Below are 22,554 nucleotides of genomic sequence, written 5' to 3' on the forward strand. Positions count from 1 at the left end.
GTCCACCTCTTCTGTATATAATGCAGAGATCAGCACTACTGCAGGAACTAAGACTGAACTTTGGTAGAGAGCAACTTTCTCAAGATCCGCAGGGTCTCCTCCCATAAGGAGGCAGCACCAGAAGGGGGATTAAAATGCACCAGCTGAGTTTGGTAAACCAATTTTGCAATCCAGATCTACAAATTTTCCTCTTCAAATTCTTGCCCTCTGTGTTCTTTAGGAATATGCATACATTTGGAAGATAATTCTGAAGAATAATTTCCTGAGGCCAGCAGTTTTCAAATGATTTGTTGGTCTTTTGACCCCTTTATACTACAAACAATTGAGGACCCCAAAGAGCTTTTATTATCTAAGTTATATCCATTGATATTTACTATATTAAAAATTAAAACAATTTAAATGCATTTTAAAGAAACAGTAACTTAATTATGTTAACTTTTTATGAAAAATAACTTCCAAAACATCCAGGGAGAAGAGTGGTATTTTACATTTTGCAAATCTCTTTAATGTTTTGCTTAATAGAAGACAGTTGGAGTCTCACAGCTGCTTCTATAATCTGTTGAATATTGAGTTGAAGTAAAATTACGTAAAGCTGACTTCACACACATACGGAGCTGGAAAAGGGAGGAGCTTTTAAATAGACTTTTCAGGTAATTGTGGCTATTTGATACTACACTGAGACTCCACAAGTGGTTGTTTCTTACAGGCAGTGTGGAATCTGAAACCTTATCAATAAGCTTTTTGTACTCTGCTACATTAAAATCCACTGGTCTGTCTCACACTTGGAATGAGTCTCTTGCCCATGAATGATTTTGTAACATCTTGCATTAGTCATTTGGGAAATGTTGGTTCACTGAATTATGCAGACTTTCCAAATGCATGTATATCATCATACAAATCACATTTGTTAATATCACCACCAATCTCCTCAGAAAAGTCCACTCAGAAGATGTCAAGCTTGTGGTGGCAATACAGGTTTTCAAAAACTAATTTTTGTTTGAAAGCTTTCATTTTATCATTGGCAACACTCAGTTTCCCTTGAAGTGAAAGACTCATTCCACTCGTTTTCCAGAAAATGTCTGCCAAATAGCCAAGTCTAAATACCAGAGTTTGCTAGTTCTTTCAAGTAAAGATGGTATGCCATGAAGAACACAGCTAATTCAGTTTGCAACTCAATCGCACAACTTTTTTTCCTCAAGACAGCATTACTCCATCATTCAGCAGAAATGATGAATACATGCTTCCCATTGTCACAGGATCTTAGCAATCTCAAAGGTCAAGATTTAATACAATTTAATTTTATTAAGGATGTTAATTCTATCAAAGGCATTTCTAAGTGAAGTTGGCAATATTTTTACTGAGATCAAGGCAGTGACGACTACTAGTATTTGGTGCCACTGCCTTGATTCCTGCCAAGGTGCGAACGGCTGATCTCAGATGCCCCCGAGAGGCTCTCAGGACTTCCAGGATCTGCAGACCACATTTTGAGAACCACTGCTCTAGGTACTGTCCCAGCTGTCTTTCCAAAATCTAAGGTCATGATTTCTGTGATGTGAAAACTTAGAGGGCTATTCCTAAAGCTGCAGCCTTCACTTGAAGTCGAAACCCATTTGGAAGGGAGTGTCAGAAGACAACTTGAGTGGGGCTGAAGAACTGATTGCCTACCACAACCTTTTCCCATTATCACTCCCCTAAGGAGCCTTGCTAGACATCTTTGTCCTACTCGCTCCCACCATGAAAATTTAATACCATGGTCATACTGTGTGTTTATGTACTGTGGTCCTTTAGAGTGCCACAAATTACTGTCTCCAAGATTTCTTCCCTTTACCCAAGAACCCAGTTTCATCCCCACTGACAATGTATGGCCTGTGGCCAATAATAACTCTCCCTTTTAGGGTTCATGTCCTTCCACATTTATTTTCCAGCATTCCCCAGTTGCCTTCACAGCATAATGGCACACAAGATACATGAGGGTTTCTAAGGGAAAGCAGAGGTGTCTCTTACTTTAAACCAGCCTACATTAAAAAGTTTCCTTCAATGTTGATTGAATGTCTTAAATGCAAGGATTTACCCAAACAGTGGGAAGGCAGAACCTATTTCAGAAAAGACTCACTATGGAATTCTTTTAAACTGTGAATGTCCTTATAATATAAAACAGGACTTGGGACTCAGATGGATTATTTCTAAAAGCTTACAATTTCAGAAAGGTCTGAGATACACTCCTCCTACATATAGATGCTGTGATTATAAATAGTATATTCACTCTCCAAAATTTAACTCTGTGCCCTAAAGCAAGCAAAATCTGTGGCATAACTACAATGTGCTGATGTTCTGTAGCTCTTTACCAAGGGCCCTGTGTCAAAGGAGGGGAAGAGCGAGTGGTTCTGTGGCTCTGCCCTTCTACCCAAGTCTGAATGGAAGAGAGCCAAGTGCAACGAAGGTCAAGGATGCTCCCCCAGGTCCTCTCAGGGGCTGGAAAAGTCTTATGACATTTTCTGGGGAACCATGATGCTGTCCAAAGTTGAGGTGGCTCAGAGGCCTTCAGGCCGCTGATACTTCCAGAAGGCCACCTCCCCATCATCACTGCAGGAAGCCAGAAGCCCCGGCTCCTTGGGGTTCCAGGCCACACAGTTGACATCCTGGGAATGGGCCTGAGGCAAGTGGGCTGTCAGGGAGAAGGTGGGCTGCTGCGGATCTGAGCTGGGATCCTCCTCAAACACTCGGATGGCATCATCCCCACAAGCTGTAGCCAGGGCCCCTGTCAGCTGACACCTGGGAGGAACACGTGCATCAATGTGTATGCAGGTGGCTCCTCCCTCCCCAACCTGGCAAATTAGGTAGAAGACACTGGTTCTACAGTTGCTGGCCTGCTCTCTTCCCAAACTTCAGGCCTCAGCTAAAAGCCTCTTACTGAAGAGCTTCCCTAAATAATATACAGCCATAAGCATGAGCCCCCTGAGACTTCAAGTGCTGCCATCTAGGTTTTCCCCCAATATAATTAACCTAGAAAACTACATATGATTCTGAATTGCACTGTTCTCACTTAGCATAAACAGTTTCCCTTGTCACGAAGTATTCGTCACCATTTTTTTACACAGTGATATAGTAGGCCATTGAATTTTACCATCCTTAAGTCTGTTTTTTGTTATTCCCAAATGTTTGCTAATATAAAGTTTAGATGCACATCAACTTTTTTCATTATTTAGGATTATTTCCTATGCCTGACTCTCCTATATAAATAGTGTGGTTTTTCTAGACTGCATAAGGGTAGAGTCAGTGTTACCAAACCATAAAAAACCCAACCACGAAGCCACAGTTTGAATAATATTTCTGGATGGTATGGTGCTCTGTGAGCCCCAAAGGCAGGTGCTGCCCTCACAGCCTGGGATCTTCACGCAGGTGCAGGCCTGGGTTTAAGTCTGTTCCCTGCTCTTGTGAAGCCCAGACCTGCCAGCTCTAAGCCAGCATAGGAGTCGGGCCTGACTGAAGACATGAGGTGGCTGCTCTCCATTCCCATGTACTCCCAAAGGTGGCAGAGAGCAGCACAGGGTCTTGCCTTCTCTAAAATCTCTCCAAACTGGTGGCGGTGGGGGGGTGGGGGGGGAGATGGAGGTCTTACCAAGCGACGTCATAAATGGTCCTGGAGTGGAAGCCCGACAAGGTGCAGATACATTTCCAGCTGGGGTCAGAGCCGCTGCATGCCACCCCTGCACGACAGACTTCTCTTGAGCCTAACACGTGTCTGTGTCCTGGGCAGCTCAGGGGAGTAACTGCCCCACTGCAGAGGAGATCCTAACTTGTCCACCCTCGCCCCCACCTTCAATCATGAGTCTCATCTTCACGCCTCTGTCCCCATCCTTGCCCATCTGCCTTACACACTGGCCAGACTGGTATTTTTACAGCAGAATTCTGAGAAGGAAATGTCCCATTCCCTAAAAAACTTTTTGCTGCAGTCTATGTCTGACTAGCCTGCCTTTCAAGGCCACCCACCAGCAGCCCAACCCACCTTATTTGTCCCCAACCCCTTTAGACCCTATGCTCCATCTAAATGAATCACTGCTCCTGGTCTAAGTCTAGGCTTTCCCATCTTCACTGCCTTTGCTCACGCTGTTCTGTTTTCATTCAGAATTCTCTTCTCAGGTTCAATTCTTCTTGTGTTAAAATCCTACGCACCCTTTCACATTTGGATGAAATGGCCTCTCTTCCACACAGGTGTCCCTCATTCTTCCAGCACTCTCTCTGGAGCCCTCTTGTGACACATCTCCCTTTCTACCCCAATTTGCCGTGAATCATGTAGGTGTCTTGGCCCCTTAGTAGACTGTAAAGCTCATGAGAGATGAGTCTCCTTTAGCTCTCCAACTCGCCCCTCACCTTGCTCGTTGCCTGGTGGATACTGTCGCCAGATGCGCACAGTACGGTCATCACTGCAAGACGCCAGGCGCTGACCACTGGGATCAAAGGCCAAGCTCCACACAGTGGATTCGTGGCCCTCAAGGGTGGCACAGCACACCCAGTCATCCTCTTCCTCTCGGTAGAGCTTCACTGTGTCATCATAGCTGGCAGAGGCTAACAGCTGGGGGGGAGGGAAAACACAGCACCTGTCTGTATGGCCCAGGAAGTGCCTGTGATTCCAGTATCTCTCCTTGCTAGAACAGGACAGTCCCAGAGGTCTGCTTTTATAAAGGGATTAATGTCCTTTGGTCACAGACAGAGATCCCTTTAAAAGTCAGGCTGAGGCTGAAAAGTGGAGGAAGGCTAGGTACAACCCTCCACACCAGAATTCCTTTCCACCAAGACACTTTGCCTGATTCTTACCTCCTGGTTCGGATGCCAAACCACATGCTTGACATCCTGTGTATGGGAGTTGAGGACACTGACACATTCATACTCATCTTCTTCATCAACTGTGGGAGAAAAAAGAAAGGAGCCCATGAGCTGATCCTGTAAGGGACTGAGGGACACACAGGGCGATGTCCATCTGCTGGCTCCCAACTTTACCTGGAGGGACCCAGACTCACCTTCCCAGACCCACACACTCTTATCTCGGCTGCAGGTGGCAAGGAGGTTGCCAGATGGGGCCCAGGCCACTGATTTGACCTCATTTTCATGGCCCTCCAGAGTGGTTACACACTGTGAAAAGGTAAGACAGACAAGAATAACAGCAGCTAAGACCCCTGGGGTCCTTTTCATGGGTACAGCCAAACTGGCCTGGGTTGGTTAAGGTTCCTGAACCAGCCCGGGTAGGGGTGGGGATGGGGATGGGGATGACACAGGCAGTGATCCTGGTCCCATCCAAGCTAGTTACCTCAAAGTCATCCTGGTTCTTCTTCCAAATGCAAGTGGTAGCATCAAAGCTAGCAGAGGCCAGGTAATTCCCGCAGGGGGACCAGGCCACCTTGCGCACAGTGCGCTGGTGGCCTTCAGAAAGGACGGATTTGCAGATCCAGCTGTCACCTAAAAACAGAGGACAGGCCAGGCTCTGGAGCTGGATGCACAAGAAGGTGCTGAAGCACTACTAACGTCATTCGATAACGGGGGCTAGTACTGGAGCCAAGCTGGGGGACCACGCTCCAGCCTCATATTGAACATGCTTTTAGAAAGAGGTAACTGACTCCACTTCCTCTGGAAGCATCATTCTAAAATAAATCTGAGGAGTCACCCTCCTGATTTAAAACTGTCTATGGCTCCCAAATGCCCTCGGAATAAAATTCAAACTTGACCATCACGCAGCAAATTACTCTGCAGGCTACTTTCCTACCACCCTTCTCTCCTCATTTTCCTGTAGAAACTATCACAATTTCCTCAACAGTTCCAGCCTATCCATTGACGTTTTTGCTTCTAGCACTTGCCTACACTTTTGCCTGAAAAGTCTTTCTCAGAGCGGCCAACGTTCAACTGGAGGGAAGCCTCTCCCTCCTCTCCTTTGCCCGCCTGCCCCCCACACCATGCGCACGCGGAACCCTCGGCGGCAGGGGTCTCGCAGCGAGGCCAGGCCTGACCTTCTGTGCCCCAGATGCGGACTCTACGGTCGCCACCGCACGAGGCCAGCAGGGTTCCCGCGGGGTTCCAGGCCAGGAACCAGCAGCGAGAGTCCGGGTGCGCCGGGACACGGCCCAGCAGCACCAGCGAGTCCTTCATGGCGGCCTGGCGCAGGGTGTGGAGGAGCCAGGCAGAGTCAGCCGCGCCGACCGCGGGTGCCCCCACGCAGACCCCCGCGACGCCCCTCCGGCCTTCCGCTGCTGTCGGGTTCAGCCCCTTCCTCCCGGAGGCCCAGCTCGTGCGGGGAACTGAAGCGCCCGCTGATGTGGCCGCGCTGCCCTCTGGGAGTTGTAGTCGGCCTCCTAACCCACACCCAGCGGAAAGCATCTTGGGACCGCCTTGAACTACCAGTCCCGTGAGGCCCTGCGCTGTGACGCGACGGGGCGGGGAACCGGAGGATGCGGAGGTAGAGGTGGAGGAAGCCGGAAGTGGATCGGGGCCCGGTCGGTCCGGGCGTTGCGGGTTTGGGGCCTGGGATCACTCTGCCTGGGGCAGCTGAGGAGCCCGTGACGGGACGGAGCGGCGCCATCCCGGCCCTGAGGCCTGCTGACTGGTGAGGAACAGGAGTCAGTGTGGGGAGGGTCCTTTCTGGGCACAAGTCGCACCCCAGATCTAGTTCCCAGATGCCAGGTCCCCGATCCCCGCGGCCCAGCCTGTTCCTCCGCCCCTCGGCACCGGATGGCCGAGACCCCCGCTCTCTCCGCTACCAGTAGCCGATACCTCCGCCCCCCTCCCCTTTGAGTCTACCTAGATCCCAGCCGGCCCCCAGTCCTCTCCGAGTCCTCATCCCGCATCTCCGCAGCCCCATTTCAAGGACCCCGTCCCCGCCCCCCCCGAATCCCTGCAGCCCTCCAGTCCCTGTCGGCCCCAGGTCCCACCCCCAATCCTCCGGGGTCGGCCCTGACAGCACTGCGTTGTCCTCACCTGCCGCGAACCCAGCGCGTTGCTCTCCTCCCCGGGACAGGCAGGCTCTGTGCGCCCCGCGGAGGTCGGCGGCGACCAGCAGCGACCGCGGAGCAACGGCGGGCGGCCCCGGGTATGTACGCCCCCGGAGGCGCAGGGCTGCCCGGCGGGCGCCGGCGGAGGAGCCCGGGAGGCAGCGCTCTGCCCAAGCAGCCGGAGCGTAGCCTGGCCTCGGCGCTGCCAGGCGCCCTGTCCATCACGGCGCTGTGCACCGCCCTCGCCGAGCCTGCCTGGCTGCACATCCACGGTGGCACCTGTTCCCGCCAGGAGCTGGGGGTCTCCGACGTGCTGGGCTACGTGCACCCGGATCTGCTGAAAGGTGAGGGCGCTGCGCGCTGGCCCTCTTCCTTCTGTGCGACAGGGCCTCCTTGGCGGGGAGCAGGATGTAGTCCGGGCTGGAGCTGAGATAGCCGGGGGCAGGCACTTAGTTGAAGGAAACAGCCCCATTCCTGCCTGGTGTTCTTGCCCACCAGGTGGCTCTGTTTGGGGTCCGGCCTCTCATTAATTCTGATGTTATTCAGCCAAGCACCTACTCCTCACGCCATGCTAATCTGAACTGCTGCTATTTTAGGATTCTGCCGGAGGAAGGGCGCTGTATATCCAGAGAAGATGGGGTGCTAGGCATCACAATTAGCTGTCCCCTTCTAGGCAGCCTGTGGGATATAGGAAAGTTTCTTTGGGGCAGCCTGATTGATAGAGAAAAAGGAACTTTTAATATGGCTAGATTTTAAGAGATATTTTCTAGTTCTATAGTAGTCGGATTTTCATTAGAGAAAAAGGGAGTCTATGGCATTTTCTGTAACCAGCAGTCAGATCCTTTGCCACCCTCGGTAAAACAATCGGAATGTGGCTCCTGGAGCCATTAGAGGTTTGCTGGACTGAGGTGAGGTTGCTTTGTTCATCGTCGTGCTTCCCACCCAGGTAGACAGAGGAAAGGAGAAAAGGACTGCTCTCTTTACTGGACACAGGGGAGGCCAAGGCCTATAGGGGGGCCTGTCCCAGGGAGCCCCGAAGCTTATCATGCGCAGCCCTGTCTCCAGTGATAAGGGCTGTGTGGTGTGAGGGCAGGACTGCACTGCCTGGCTTTTACCCAAAAAATTGTCAGCAGACCCCAGACAGCCCTTAGTAACAGCACAGTTCATCACTGCCAAGGTCTTTTGAACCAGTCTTGAAGGTCTTCATATTTTCTCCCTGTGCTACTCCCCGGCTGTGATGCCTTCCAGATGTTTAAAGCCCCACATAGCAGAAGCCCTTTCTGTTGGGTATCTTCACATTGCCTCTTTAAGGATTCAGGCCCTGGGATTTGGTAAAAAGGTCAAGTTCTCCTCTGTGCCTTGGATCATGTACCATTTCTGCAGGTCTAGGCTGAAAAGCCTTATCCTGTAGCCTAATGTTGTCTTTCTCGGAGAGTTCTCGTACTGTTTTGCGTCTCTCTGGAGTTTCTGAGGCTTTAGGATGCTTTTGTAGAGAAACATTCTGGTTTGTCTCCAGGTTTCACTGTGATGATAGCCTTTTCTGGGTTGCCTCATTAAGACCAAATTATACACACGATGGAGGCCTTGGGACATGCCACTTTTTCACTGGCGTGTAGCTGATGGCAGAAAGGCTATCAAGCTTGAGTTGAGTCTGGGTGGTTTTTCCCTCAGCGCATCCCCCTGCCTTTGCTTTATTTGAAGCACAGCTGCTACTTTTCCACCACTTCATCTAGACTTTATAGTTGATGCGCTGGTGTTTCAGTGTTTCAAGAGCTTGGTGTCTCCTACAAACTGGGAGAGAGTCCACGATGCTTCTCCCTTTCAGATCATGCTGGGGAGGCTCATAAAATTCGTGTGATGGAGGGAGAGGCAAGCTGATCCCATGTCCTTATTTCAGAGGTCCAGCAAGCTGTGTCTCAGAGAAGTGAAGTGCTCTCTCCAGGGCCACACAGCTGGGGGTGACACAGCTGAGTCTAGGTCACATCTGTTGACTCCAGTATAAAATGATGCTGTCGTTTTACAATGATGTTATGTTTCTTAACCTTTATTTTACTTCAGCTGTTATAAGGAATGAGCTCACAATGATACCACTTTAGTGTGCATTCTCGTCAAAGGCGTGTAAAAAATAAAAATGAATTCTTGGTGCCGGTTCTCCTTTGTTCACATATATATTTATCCTTTCTGAGAAATTATTCAAGCCAGGTTTTGTCTTTTATAAAGCAGATTGCCTTAACCTTTACATCACGTTTGCACATGTGTTTACGGATCTTAATCCATGGATGGTTTCAACCTGCTTTCCTGTGGCCATCTCTTGGCCGTTGCAAGCTAGGAACACTTGCTGTCCATTAATAGGAGAGTTGACAGTGGTACCTCAAGAGCTGTCACAGAAGGGAAGAATCAGGAGGTCCCTGGTTGCTTCTCTGTACCTGTTGTTTTTTGGTACCCAGTGGGCCTTCAGACATATGCTATCCTGTGCGATTATGCCGATCCTCAGGACCTAACATGTCCTAGCGTGGAAGCCTGGCGTATTCCCCATCTCAGGAGGGAGCAGAGCTGTGGGGCACAGATCTGGTGCCTCTAGATGCATCCAGAGGGAGAACAGACACTGCCAGGTCTCTGCAGGTGATGGGGAGTGGGGCAGTGGGCAGGGCCAGCGGGCTTTGCAGTAGTGCCTTCCCGTTTCTCAGCCTTCTGCCTGAGTGCCGGGCATTGTGCTAAGCACACTCCCTGCCTGGCTTAATTTCTCCTAAGCAATATCTCTACTTGGCAGACACTGTCATCAGCCCCACTTTACAAAGGTCTCAGGTTCAGGGAGGTCAGTTAACTTGCTCAGGGGCACACAGCTGATCTGTGTGGCATTGACTCCACTCTTACTACCACACCTTAGTGCGCTCTGTGTTTCTTTTTCCTTCTGTCAGAGCTGTCCAAGGCTTATTTCCCCATTTTAGTTGAGGTTTTTCCACAAGCCTAGCCAAAGCTGTGCTTTTTCAAGTTGGTGATCCTAAGGCAAAGCCACTCATCTCCCTCTGCCATTTGCAGAGCCCCAGAGCCTGTAGCAAATGCAGGCCAGCTCAAAAGATCCTGTCCTGAATTCTTCCACTCCCCAGGGGGTGCCTGCTTCTTACATAGCTCTTTGGCCTGGCCCAAGTCCAGAGACATCCTCAGACATTTAGTGGCCCCAAGAGGGGGAGCCCCAATCCCTCTCTGCCTCTCAAGTATGGCCAGCAAAGGGCAGCACTGACAACAGCCTCAGGAAGCATCTTTGGAGAATGAGGAAGTTTGGGATTTGAAGTCAGGTGAAGCATGATTGACAGCAAGCCACTGGAAGATCAAGGGCCTTCCAGGGAGGGCTGGTATGCCTGAAGGGTGGTGACTGAGGCACGTGGCACTTCCGCATCCTGTGGGGCCTGTCCTCAGAGGCAGCTCAGCCAAGACCATTGGTATCTGTGGTGAAGACCCAGCCGGGCAGTAGAGGGCCCTGTCGGAGTCCTGTGGCAGAACCTATCTGGAAGCTAAAGAGTCACAGTGGGGACGATGAGCTCTGAGAAGGACTGGGGCTGTGGAAGTTCCTCTAATTCACAGAAACTCCATTGAGTGGGGGAAGGGAGGGGGGATGGGACAGAAGAAGGAAACTGGCCAGAAGCCACTTTAACCTTCCTGCCTGCAGCCTGTCTGGGTCAGGAGGCGGTGAGGCGATGGGCAGGTACACAGGAAGAGCCAGGGCCTTCAAAACAAATCCAGCCCAGTGACTCACCAGTGACCTTGGGCAAAGTCAGTTTCTTGGGATCCTATTACACAGCAGCTGCCTTCTTCCCTGGTGACTGAAGGGGACAGTCAAGCAATACTTACCAAAATAAACAGGCCACAGCACAATTGGAGGATAGGATGTGCTTGCCGTCTTACCAGAGTGTAGTGGACTGCACCACTGGTTTGAATTTCAAATTAGGACCCTGCCCCAGGTGCCATTTCTCTCCACAAATAAAATAATACATACATAACATTTGAGAATTTTGTTTCTCTTTAGCAGCTCTCTCAAGGGAGCAGATATTTGTTGCCCTGCCTGTCATGCTGATGTCCGGCAGGGCAGGAGAGGAGGAGACATTGAGATCCTGCCCCCAGGAGAGTCAGCGCTGGGTTCTGAGCGTGTGTGGGATAGCCCTGGCTGTCCTCTCTGTGTGCTCCGAGACCCTCTGATGAAAGAGCGCCTAGGATGTGGGGCAGGCTTCTGGGGTGTCTATTAGCATCACTCCGTGGAAGTTTACATTTGGTTTCCCCACCAAGCCTGAGGGTTTACTCACAGCTTTGGAGTCAAGAAAGGCAGTCACTTTGAAACAAAACCTGTTTGAATTTGGGGTCAAAAGCCCCTTCTCTGTATTGCGTCATCACTCTGGTGGGGCACATCCTTAGTCTGGCTCTAGTGGGCTCTTTCTCTGGCCCACACTGACTGATGTGTGGATGAGGGAGTCTCGGTGCAAGGAGGAAAGGCACACCATGGGTGACACTGCTGTGGCCCAGCTGAAACAGCCCCATGCAAAGGTAGTGGGGCAGTAACAGTACAAGTGGCTGCTCATTTGTGGCCCAGTTGAGTTGACTCTCCCCGTGTGCCCCTGTGTAGAAGGGTCAGGTGTTACTGCTTTCATTTGATAGATGAGAGGGCAGAGGCCAAGGGCAATTAAGTGACTTGCTCAAGGTAATGTAGTCTGTGGTAGGTCTAAGATTTGATGCCAAGTCTGGTGCCTTTCTGGTGTCCCCCCTGTTTCTAAGAGCCAGATTCTGATGCCTGCAGAAACTTAGACCACACCAAGCAGGTTTTGCCCAATAATTCCCAGTATGAGCCCTTTTCATCGCTTAATGACCTAAAACTTTTGCCTAAAAGATTTCATGCTTCCAGCTGTTCCCTTGGTGAGCTCAGCAGCTGCTGGCTCTGAGGGTGGCTCTGACAGCATTCGTATTAGCTTTTGACCCTTCATTCAAGTACACCTCTTCAGAATTTGATTGATTATCTCCATCAGGGAAAAATAAAATAGCTAACTCTGGTGCTTGGTAATTCCTAGCATCATGATGCAAGGGAGCCTGACCCAAGTTTGGGGTCTGGCTCTGTGCTGTGTGACCTGGAGGAAGTCACTTAACCTCCAGGAGCCTCCGATTTCTCATCTGAGCTGTGTGATGAAGCCCCCAGAGCGGAGTGAGGCTTGACTAAAATAACATTTGACCCATCTGCGTGCACAGGCTATTCTGGAGGGGTACAAAAGAAACTGCCAACAATGATTGTCTCTTAAGAAGGGTGGTTGGACATCTGGAAGGGGAAGGACGTCCTCTCTGAAGCTTTGTATCATATGCAAGTCTTTATTATTCAAATAAGTGTATTATGAAACATCAGACACATAGTGTATATGAAAGATGTACATTTTTTTTTTTAAGATTTTATTTTTTTCTTTTTCTCCCCAAAGCCCCCCGGTACATAGTTGTATATTCTTCGTTGTGGGTCCTTCTAGTTGTGGCATGTGGGACGCTGCCTCAGCGTGGTCTGATGAGCAGTGCCATGTCCGCGCCCAGGATTCGAACCAACGAAACACTGGGCCGCCTGCAGCGGAGCGCGCGAACTTAACCACTCGGCCACGGGGCCAGCCCCGAAAGATGTACATTTTTAAGGATGCTAATAGAATGGAAATCTTGTACTCACAGTGCAGCTGAAGAAAGTATCTTTGAAGCCCTCATGTAGTACTTTTTTCAGTTAAAACTGAGTTGATTTTTCAGAACCACAATTAAAGCACCGCCCCAGTGCCTGGCCACTGTGAGTAACGCGGGTGGAATCTGCACACAGCCTGCTGCAGAGTGCACTGTGATGTAAGCCCTCACGCTCTGCTGCTCCCAGGTTATTCTTGCAAGCACTAAAAGAACACTTTCGTCCTGCCCCGTCCCTGCTACATGCCCTGTGGACGTCAAGAAGAACTATCACAGAGAGCTTTTAGCAATATTCAAAATAAAGTCAGGAGACAGCCCCCGTCTTTGGGAGCCCCGTGGGTTTCTAGACTCTTTCAGGTGCCCAGTGCTGTCTTAGGCTGGGCAGGGCCGGGTTCAGTGAAGGCTGGTCTTGGTTGCTGGCAGAGCTAAAGCACAGGCAAGCCTCCTGGCTGTACGCTTTCACCCAGGCTGGATGATTGGGCCCAAAACGGTCAGTTGACAAGAGAGTGACAGAGAGCAGCTCTGAGGGCAGCATAGTGGTTGACTTGAAGCCAGACTGAAGCATATGAGTCTTGTGCGGGCTCAGCCAACATCTGCCTGGTGAATTCGGAGCCTGAGGCAGGGAATGCATGCTGTCACAAAGGCCCAGGGCCTCTTGATGTCTGGTTCTTTTGGTGTGCGAGGCCGGGCCCTCTGCCCAAGACCCCATGATGCCAATGTCTGTTGGTTTGAGTCTGCTTTGTGGGGTCCAGGTCCCCCCTCCCCAGGTTCTTGGACCCACCTTCCCCTGGGTCCAGGATCAGTGTTTCTTGGAGTGTAAGGCTTGAGCCACCTGCGTGGAAATTAACTGGGCTGCTTGTTAAAATCCAGATTCTTAGACTCTGCTCCAGACTGAGAGCTTAGAATCTCTGGGGCCTGGAAACATGCTTTCAACCAGCACCCCAGTGATTCTGGATGTGCACTAGAGAGAGATGCCTACCATCCCACAGCCTCTCAGCCTGAGATCAAGACTCAGGGAAGGAGCCTATAGTCTAACTCTTGCCAGCCCTTTCCAAATTTTCCTAAATCACTTGGTGACCAATGGCCTAAATGAAAGAAGAGCTTGCCACTGGCTGGAAGAGAGGAAGGAGAGGAAGTTAAGGCCCGTTGCCTACTTTTTATTAAAGCTTGAAGTGGTTTCTTTTTGGATCAGCCTTTATTCTGTCTGTGTGTTTCTGGGAACTATGGCAGTTTGCATAGATATTAGAGGGAACTGACAGTGTTGTTTAGATGAAATTTTAAAAAAACAAAAATGGTATTAAGTCCTAGAAGGAAATATAGGTTGCTCTAGGTATCGGGTGTACAGTTGTTGTCCTGGGACCTCCCTTCACCATGACCCTGGGGACTCTTTGAATGTTGAGTGCCCTGTTTGAGCATCTTCCTTTCCCTTGCTTGACTCCCTCATTTTGGTAGAACACACACCCCTTAATGGCTTTGCCCTCATTTTAGAAGGTATTTGGTACTGTCAATTTCTGAGCCTTTCAGGCTTTTCTGGTGTAAATCTAGTTGCTTCTTCGCTTTTCCTACTTCTCGCGTACACTTCAGCGTCTCTAGTCTGTTAAGTCAGTTCTAAGTAGTTCTAAGTCCCTTTACTTTCCAGTTTCCAGAATTTTGTTTTGCTTTTCTCCTCTTGGTATGGGTTTATGCCTTAAAATTTTTTTTTCTTTGGTTTTCGTAGAGTTTAGGTAGGGAGCAAAAATAAATGTGAAGGTCCAGTCTGCCACCTTTCCTAATTTAGTTAGTACTCTCTTGTAATTACACATTTCTCTAAACTGCTTCAGCTTCTTTTTGAACAAAAAGTGAATGAATGAGTGACTGGATAGAGAATTGGCGTTAATCAGCCTCTGCCCTTAGCCTCTTTGGCTGCCTCAGCTCAGAAGTCAATGGACTTTTTCTGCTAGCCCAAAGCATGCTTTAGCAAAATGGGTTAACATGTTGGCTTGATCGTCAGGGTCTTTAAAAATGGTTAGAAGAGTGTGGCAAGTACAATGAAGTGGAATCGTGCACTTAGAGTTGTCTTGTTTGGAAGGGGAGAAGGACTTGAGGCACGTGGGAGCAGCCACCCAGGGTTCCTGTCTGCTAATACGGAGGCTGTTCCACCTCCTCCTGCAGCTGGGAGCAGGCGCTAAGACTGCGCCCTCCGGGCCTCCCTGGCTCCCTAGGACTGTGGCAGAGGGAGACAAACTTCTCCCAGGTGAGGACTTCCTACACTAGGCTGTTGCTTGAGGCCCTGAAGATTTGGTTCTCCCTATACAGATTTCTGCATGAATCCTCAGACAGTACTGCTCCTGCGGGTCATTGCTGCCTTCTGCTTCCTGGGCATCCTGTGTAGTCTCTCCGCGTTCCTTCTGGATGTCTTTGGGCCCAAGCACCCAGCCCTGAAGATCACCCGTCGCTATGCCTTCGCTCACATCCTCACAGGTAAACCCGGGCCTGCTCTCAATGGGGGAGGAACTACCCCAGGGTGGGGGCATCCTGCCTGGAGTTGCAGTTGGGGATGAAGGCGTTTCTATGAGCAGACACAGTTCCAGATGCTCGTTTCAGCTCTAGCCTTTCACAGAGCATTGGGGCGTGATAGCAGCTTGCTTCCGTCATTTGCATGTACGCCTGCCAGGACCACAAACCCACTTGGCCCAGCTGTAGGGAGGGAATATTGTTAGAAGTGCACAAGAAATCTCATGGCTCTCTAAGAACTGGATTTGAAGCTCAGCCGGGCTCGTGGGTCCTGGAACGAGCAAGGAAGGAACCAGAGTATCTCACTGTATCTCCCCTGGAAAGCCTGCTCTCAGTGGATTCTCTCTCCTCCCCCTTCCTCTTTCCCTGCAGACCAGCTGTCTTTGCTTGTACATGGCTTCTCTCCTCGCTCAGGACTGGGCGGGTGTGTTGATTTGACTACGGTGGTGCCAACTGCCCTCCCAAACTGCATGACCTTGTCTCTTCCTTTCAAGCACCCGTGACTTCTAGCAGCCCAATTCCAGATTCTTAAGACAGACAGAATCTGCCTGGCCCAGACAGGGTCAGGTATCCGTCCCTAGCCCCAGCCTGAGAATCCTATGGCCAAGAGAGCTCCCCCTTGCAGGGCCTGGGGCCAGGCAGGTTCTCTGAGAATGGGGTTTGAGTAGCGAGGCTGCAATTGGTTCCTTAAGCATCCCGGCTGCAGGGTGCCTGCTAACCCCCTTTTTGTGTTGTTCTTCTGTCCCCCAGTCCTGCAGTGTGCCACTGTCATCGGTTTTTCTTACTGGGCTTCCGAACTCATCCTGGCCCAGCAACAGCAACATAAGAAGTACCATGGTTCCCAGGTTTATGTCACCTTTGCTGTTAGCTTCTACCTGGTGGCAGGAGCTGGTGGAGCCTCAATCCTGGCTACAGCAGCCAACCTCCTGCGCCACTACCCCACGGAGGAAGAGGAGCAGGCGCTGGAGCTGCTGTCCGAGATGGAGGAGAATGAGCCCTACCCAGCAGAGTATGAAGTCATCAACCAATTCCAGCCGCCTCCGGCCTACACACCCTAATGCCAGCCTGGGCTTTCTTCCTCTGCAACCCCTCCCCCACTCTGCAGCGCCTCTCACACCCTGAGGAGCTCCTTTCCCCAGCAGGCCTCACTGGTAGGATCCTGACCATCTTTACCAAACCTTCCCCAGGAGAGACTCTGCCTTTAGGGTTGTTCATGATCCCTGCTCTCGAAACCTGGGATTCACTGATTTTATATAATGCACTGTTTCCCCTCTTGCCACCTTCCCCTCCCTTCACAGTCACTACATTACCAACCAGGGATGGTCTTACGAGTTTTCTCCCTTCATTGAGACCAGGACTTTCCTTGGGGAGCTGCTGACAGTGGACAGTCCCAGATAGAAGAAGTGTCAACAGGGCCCAAGGGAACAGGGACTGTGCCCTGCAGGCATGCTTCATAATAGTCACGGTGTGTTCCACAGCTGTGGCTCTGGACTGACCCCGGCCCCCCCCATTCCTTCTTGGAGTGCCGAGTACCAGGCCGCGCACTCTGTGGAATTCTCTGCACTTTAGTCTTTGGACTTCCCATTGAGTGTGTTCTGGTTTTACGGGGAGAAGGAATTGCTGCTGGGAGGCAGAGCTGGTGCTCTTCCCGTCCTGCCCTTGCTTGGGTGTCTGGAGCCCAGGCAAGGAGAGCAGCACCTGGTGCCCATAAAGGATCAGAGTGAAGGGGGCTGAATCTCCCCAGCCCCTTCACCTTTTAAAATGTGAGTGGTTTTAAAAGGAAAAAAAAAACAACCAAGCAACAGCAACAATACTCTCTTTTTAAACTAGCGACAAGACTGTTGTCATTTTTCAGATATTTATCCTGTTCCCTTTGGCTCTGCAGTGTTTTGGGCCGCAGCTCCTTCCAGCCCATGGTAGTTCTTCTCTGAATCTCTCCCTGCAGAATGCAGCCCTATCCCCTTGCTCCCTCCCTCCCAGTGACCACGGCTCCCTGGGGCCTTCCTGTGGAACCCAGAGCCCTGTCAGCCCAAGGGGCTGAGGACTGTTGCCTGGCTGGCTGGCCAGCGTGGTGCTCCTCAGGACTGTGGCACTGAGATGTAACCTGGCCTCCGTGCAGGAACAGGGGCCACAGCAGGGCGGGAAACCCACCACTCTCCACATAGGAACCCCAACCAGTGGGGCCCCATTGCGTGAGGTGTCAGAACCACCCTGCCAGACTAGTGGACCTGCCTGTGTCCCTCAGGCTCAGTGTGTCCCCTAGACCATGACTTGGGGCAACAGCTTGCTGCATGCCCCTTTCCCCTTCTTGAATGTACTCTGGTCTCGCAGTGTGCTACTGGCTCTTTCTTGCCTAGCCATCACTCTGGCTATCCTGTTTGCCACATGTGTGGCTCTGGATCTGGCTGAATTTTCTGCCCTGACATCTGGGGCATAAAGAGGGAAAACTTGAGACGTTCAGTGTGGATCCAGATGGCCAAGTTTCTTTGGAATCAGTGTCCAGTGCTGGGTTGAAAAGCAGATGGATCCCAGTCTCCTCCCCCAGGTGATAGAGCAAGACTGGAGAATGGACATCACTGTTGAACTGTGGCTAGAAAGCGACTGTCATTTCCCTTGTCCTTCTTTGGCAGACTGCCTGGGGATGTCTGGACAGATAGGTGTGTGGGTAGTGAAGAGCATATCCACACATGAGTGAGCGGCTGCCTGGAGTTCATTGTTATGCCAAAGTGTGTCCCATGCTGACTCTCACACTCTTCCAGACTCTCTTCTTAGGCAAGAAAGACTGCCATATGATACCTGAGCACAAAGCCAAGGAGCTAAATTAAGTCTTGTCTTTCTGTAAAGCCTGAGTTTGTCTATGTGAGATTTCCAGGGTGTGGTCAGCTCTCTCTGACCATGGGTGTCTGAGCGGGCAGACCAGGAGACCGGGCACTGAACAAGCATGCCATGTGACCGGTCATCTCATGAGGACCCGGACGTGACCCTGTGGGCCGTTCCACATGATTTGGAGCCCGGTTTTTATTAGCTTCCCATGCCTCTGGCCTTTCTTTCTCTTTTCCCCTGCCATCCTGACACTGATAGTTTGTCATATAAATTCCCCTGGTTGTGTTTTTTTTTCTAGAAAAAAAATTAAAAAGCAAAACAAAACAAAAAACCAGAAACCGCAAATAAGAATGTAAATGCCAATGGCTCCCTGTCGTTTTTTTGTTGCAGTTTCCCTGATTTGGTTTGTTCCCTTCCTCTTAGAGAAGCAGGAGAAAATGATGAAGTATGTAATTTTAAAAAAAGTTAGAAGGGACTTGCATGTGCCTACTCCATGCAAGGCATTCCCACCTGTACGATCCTCCTAATCCTGACCACTTCCACACCAAGGGCCACAGCTAGGAGCCATGGACGCTTCCTGCCCAGGCCTTTGACCTCACCCTGAGCTTCTCTCTCTACATCTGCTGGTTAGCTGCAGAAAAGAGAGCTGCTTCGGAGCACTAGCCATTGCGTGGGAAAAAGCAGACTTCTTTAGGGCTAGGGCTAGCAGAAGAAACCGCACTTTCTTTTGAAACCACAGGGAATGATTACTTACGGGGAGAGGCCTGTGAGTGGAAGCAGTTCTGGGAGTATAACTTGTAGAAGAACTTTTCAGTGTCAGTGCCTCGAACGGTTACACACATTCCCTTCGTTCATTCATTCATACATTGAGTCGTCTCACCGGGCCCCAAATGTATTGTGGTAAGAGCTTGGAGCTCCCTTTGAGGAGCAGCCCATTTCAGTGTTCTTTTTTTATTCCTGGGAAGAGCATATGTCTTGGGTGCTAGGAATGTGTTCTCTCTCATTTCACTTCATTTCAGACATTTATGAAAGGTGCCTTGTGTTGGGTACAAAGCACTGTTCGGCACCATGAGAGGAATGTCCTTCAGGGTTCCTGTCTCCAAGGATTTTATATTCTTAGTTCAGGAGAGGGACTTGTCCATGAAAAGGCACAGTGAAGTGAGTGGTCTGATGGACAGCTGGGAAAAGTGCTGTGCCAAGAGGGGTGGCTGGTTCTGACTGGAGTGATTCTGAAAGGCTTCATGGAGGAAGCAGCTTGAGCTGGTTTATGTGAGAGTATTTGGAGGTGGGGTGGAGGGACTTCCTGCTGAGGGAATAGCAAGAGCAGAAGCACAACTGGTGGCCAGGACGTGGTGAGAAAAGAGGTTAGAAAGGTGACAGGGGCCCATTTAAGGCACTAAAAGCAGTGGGGAGCCCCGGGAGGATTTTGAGAAAAGAGGGACCCAGGTTTATTTTAATGACTCATGACAGTATAAAGGAGGGTCAGCCTGGAGGTAAGTGGAAGAGTCTGAGGGCGTGGGAAGTGGGGGACAGATGGGAAATGGTGTGGAGGACCTGGGACCTGGCAGAAGAGGAAGGAGAGAGCAGTCATAGTTGGTCCTCTGGACCTGGTGTGTCTCAGCCAGGTGTTGGAGTAGGGAAGCTGGGAGCCCCGGTGCCTGCCACGTGATGGATGAGGAGCCAGTGGTACAGGCCTAGAGGAGCTCCTGCATGAGATGTGGGATGTGAAGGGCAGAAGGAGAGAGCCTTGGGAACAGAGGAAGAGGTGGTTGTGTCTTGGGAGAGAGAAGTTATCTTAAGATGAGAATCCTTTCAGCTGACATCTCACCCTTAAATGTCCACACACACAGCCACTAAATTAATGGGTCACAAGGTTTTGTGAGACCACACAAAGGAATTAATAAACTTTGTGGCCCTTGTTTTCAAATAGCCAGGAACCTTTCCTCCTCCCCTGTGTTTTCTGTGGGAATGGCATTTTAACAGGGGTTGAGAGGTGCATTTAGGGGAGAACATGTCTCCTCTTTGAGTGGGTCCACCTGAAGTGAAGACACTCTATTAGGGACACAGTTTGAGAATTAAAATACCAGTTCCTCACAGTAAGCTTTGGAGAAAATGCTTGGCTTTGTTGCTGGGGCCAGAGGGAGGGGCGGTTTCCTCAGGAAGGATTTCTGTTGGCCTGGTCAGCCCACTCAGCTGAGTGGGAAAACAACACAGTGGAGGATGAGGGCCTCCGTAAGGTGTTCAAGGAGAGATCTCTCTCTCAGCCCAACCATGAGTCTGAAGAGTTCAGTCATGAAAGAACTTTCAAAGAGGTGTCTGTGGTTCCATCTTGTTTAAGGGCTTGTACGGCACTATGAGAACAGGGCCTGAAGGTGTGCCTGTTTGGAAGCTTCCTGTTTTCTGTCTCTCTAGCAAAATAGCAGTAGCATCCAGTAAAAGACCTTTTCTTCGTGGTGACGTCTGGCTAGACCCTGTAGCCCAGTTCCCCAGTTTGGCTTTACCTTCCTCTTGGGGTTCTCACCTAGCTTTCTAGTGCCACCACTATTGGTGGGGGGTTTCCTTCTGGAATAACCTTGGGGTGGTGGGTGGGTTTTGTTTTAATAAGAGGGAGGGTGTCCCTTATTCATCCTTTCCCACCTGTTTGCCTCTTTGTGCTCTGGCAGAGTGGTGAGGGAAATTTGCGTGTGTGTGCACTCAGATACACATACATACTATTTCTATTATGTTGACAGGTTTTATGTCTTTCTTGTTTTTTACATTAGAAGTTCATTTGGGCCAGGGAGTCATGCTTTCTTATGCAGTGTTCACTCACCAAATACACTGAACACAATGTGCTTTGTGAAGGATGCAAAGATATTAATGCATACAGTCCTTGCCGTCAAGGGCCTAACGATCCAACTGTCAGGAAAGAGGAAACCTGACAAGGGGCACTTGATGCCCCTCAAGACTGTAATGGTCCAGGAAGGCTTCATGAAGGAGGAGAGACTTTATATGGGTCTTGAAAAATGGGTAGGCTTTCATGAGAGAATGGTGTAATCAATGGTGTGAAAGCACGAAAGAAAGGGATGGGCTTTGGGGAACACTGAGTCAGTATTTTGAGCAGTGGTGATACCCACTAGAGGGGAGTGCTTGGGTGGATGGGCCCAGCCTGTGAGGGCCTGGAATGCCAGGGTTATTGTCAGAACACTTAGAGCTGCAAGATACAGAACTCAACATAGAACTGTCTTAATTAAAGGGAATTTATTGGTTCATGTAACTGAAAAGGCAACTTGGCTGGATCCAGGGACTCAAATGATGATGTGAAGACAGGATTTCTCTCCATCTGTCTGTTCCACTCATGGGCTCAGGCAGTCTCCCTCAAGGTAGTGAAGATGGCCACCAGCAGCCCCAGGCTCACACTAACCTATTGTTTAAGGCCTGAGATGAGTCACTTTGGCTCAACTTAGATCATGTCCCTTTCCCTGAACTGTGGCCAAGAACTTGCAGCTTCATACCATGGCCCAGGATGAGGTTGGTTACATGTGTGGTCTTGGATTCAGAGATGGTGCCACTAATGGTGACTGGGATGTGGGAGCACAAGGGCAAGGCCTACACCAATCAGAGATCTTTGCTGGCATGAGCCTATGAAATGGAGATGAGACTCCCATAGTCTCTCCCTCAGCCCTCCTTACTGTGATAATAGGGCAATCGGCCACTGACCAGCTCTGCTTTCTCACAGAAGTTGTGTGTGTCCTATCTTTGAACAGGGCTGAGCCTTGAAATCAGTTTTGCCCACTTTCAAATAGGCAAACTGGGCCTTCATTACACTGGCCCTATCCTTGGAAATTGTTTCTTTTGCTTGCCCCTTTCTTCCAGCTCCATTCCAATGCCCGCCCAGCTTCTGACTTCCCCGATTTTGTTTTTCTTTCCCACTCTGAGCTCAGTGCTTTGCTTGGGTAGTGCTTGGCACTCCTGAAGACACAGCTTGCACACATCCTGGCTGTTTTGGGGAACCGCCTACCTAACTCCAGTCCCATCCCCACGTCTCCATTCTGAAGTCAGCCCAATGGGATGAGGAGGGAGCGGGCAGCAGCAGACGAGCAGAAGGCAGTGGGGCTGATGCCATGTGCCACCATTTGGGTACATTTTTGCATTAATTCCTCCATACTGAAATTTCTTCTGATCTTGGAATGATGTCTTACACACGTTCAATATCTAACATATGTCTTTATGGTGGGTTTTCTTCCCCAACCTACATACTTCAGAAAGATGTTGAGAAATTGGAGAGCGTCCAGATGAGCATTCTAAGTGGAAGAAAAATAAACAGCTCTAGAGAAAAGGACGGAATAGCAATCTGAAATGTGTGAGAGGATAATTAGTTACCAACTAGATGCGTTGGCAGACATCTCTCTCTGGGACTCAGTTTCCTCATTTGTAACTGAGAAGCTGAACTAGATAACTTGAAAGTTCTGCCATCTGACTTCCTGAGTGGGGAATGCCACCCTTCACTCTGGGGGATCAAGAAGGAATGACTTTGAATTTATTTTAAGCATTTAAAAGACAACTTTGTTTAGAAAAAATTTTGTACTAGCTGAAA

At 50.0% G+C, this 22,554-nt stretch overlaps 2 protein-coding genes across 3 annotated transcripts; one reads left to right on the top strand and one right to left on the bottom strand.

Annotated features, from left to right (window-relative positions):
• Positions 1-482: 482 nt before the first annotated feature.
• CIAO1 (cytosolic iron-sulfur assembly component 1) lies at positions 483-6,380 on the bottom strand. Its single transcript, XM_001492911.6, has 7 exons — positions 6,000-6,380; positions 5,306-5,454; positions 5,019-5,130; positions 4,816-4,904; positions 4,372-4,573; positions 3,620-3,707; positions 483-2,772 (listed from the first exon to the last, which is right to left on the bottom strand). Exons 1-7 carry the CDS (start codon positions 6,364-6,366, stop codon positions 2,532-2,534), a joined length of 1,248 nt encoding a protein of 415 aa, XP_001492961.2. The 5' UTR covers positions 6,367-6,380; the 3' UTR covers positions 483-2,531.
• Positions 6,283-18,335, top strand: TMEM127 (transmembrane protein 127). Of its 2 annotated transcripts, XM_023618677.2 has the most exons (4): positions 6,283-6,592; positions 7,004-7,321; positions 14,958-15,122; positions 15,906-18,335. In XM_023618677.2, the coding sequence occupies exons 2-4, from the start codon at positions 7,078-7,080 to the stop codon at positions 16,211-16,213; spliced, it is 717 nt and encodes a 238-aa protein (XP_023474445.1). In that variant the 5' UTR covers positions 6,283-6,592; positions 7,004-7,077; the 3' UTR covers positions 16,214-18,335. The 2 variants fall into 2 exon arrangements, with proteins under 2 accessions (XP_023474445.1, XP_070091225.1); XM_070235124.1 differs by lacking the exon at positions 7,004-7,321 and having other exon boundaries at positions 6,358-6,592.
• The last annotated feature ends 4,219 nt before the right edge of the window (positions 18,336-22,554 follow it).

Source organism: Equus caballus, chromosome 15, assembly GCF_041296265.1.
Source record: "Equus caballus isolate H_3958 breed thoroughbred chromosome 15, TB-T2T, whole genome shotgun sequence".
In the NCBI taxonomy this organism is placed as follows: domain Eukaryota; kingdom Metazoa; phylum Chordata; class Mammalia; order Perissodactyla; family Equidae; genus Equus; species Equus caballus.

Coding starts and splice junctions, on each gene's coding strand:
- CIAO1 (XM_001492911.6), bottom strand. CDS start 6,366: ATGCTTTCCGCTGGGTGTGGGTTAGGAGGCCGACTACAACTCCCAGAG. Junction 5,455..5,999: donor CCGCATCTGGGGCACAGAAG/GTCAGGCCTGGC, acceptor CTCTGTTTTTAG/GTGACAGCTGGATCTGCAAA. Junction 2,773..3,619: donor ACCATTTATGACGTCGCTTG/GTAAGACCTCCA, acceptor TGTTCCTCCCAG/GTGTCAGCTGACAGGGGCCC.
- TMEM127 (XM_023618677.2), top strand. CDS start 7,078: ATGTACGCCCCCGGAGGCGCAGGGCTGCCCGGCGGGCGCCGGCGGAGG. Junction 7,322..14,957: donor GCACCCGGATCTGCTGAAAG/GTGAGGGCGCTG, acceptor CTCCCTATACAG/ATTTCTGCATGAATCCTCAG. Junction 15,123..15,905: donor CTTCGCTCACATCCTCACAG/GTAAACCCGGGC, acceptor TCTGTCCCCCAG/TCCTGCAGTGTGCCACTGTC.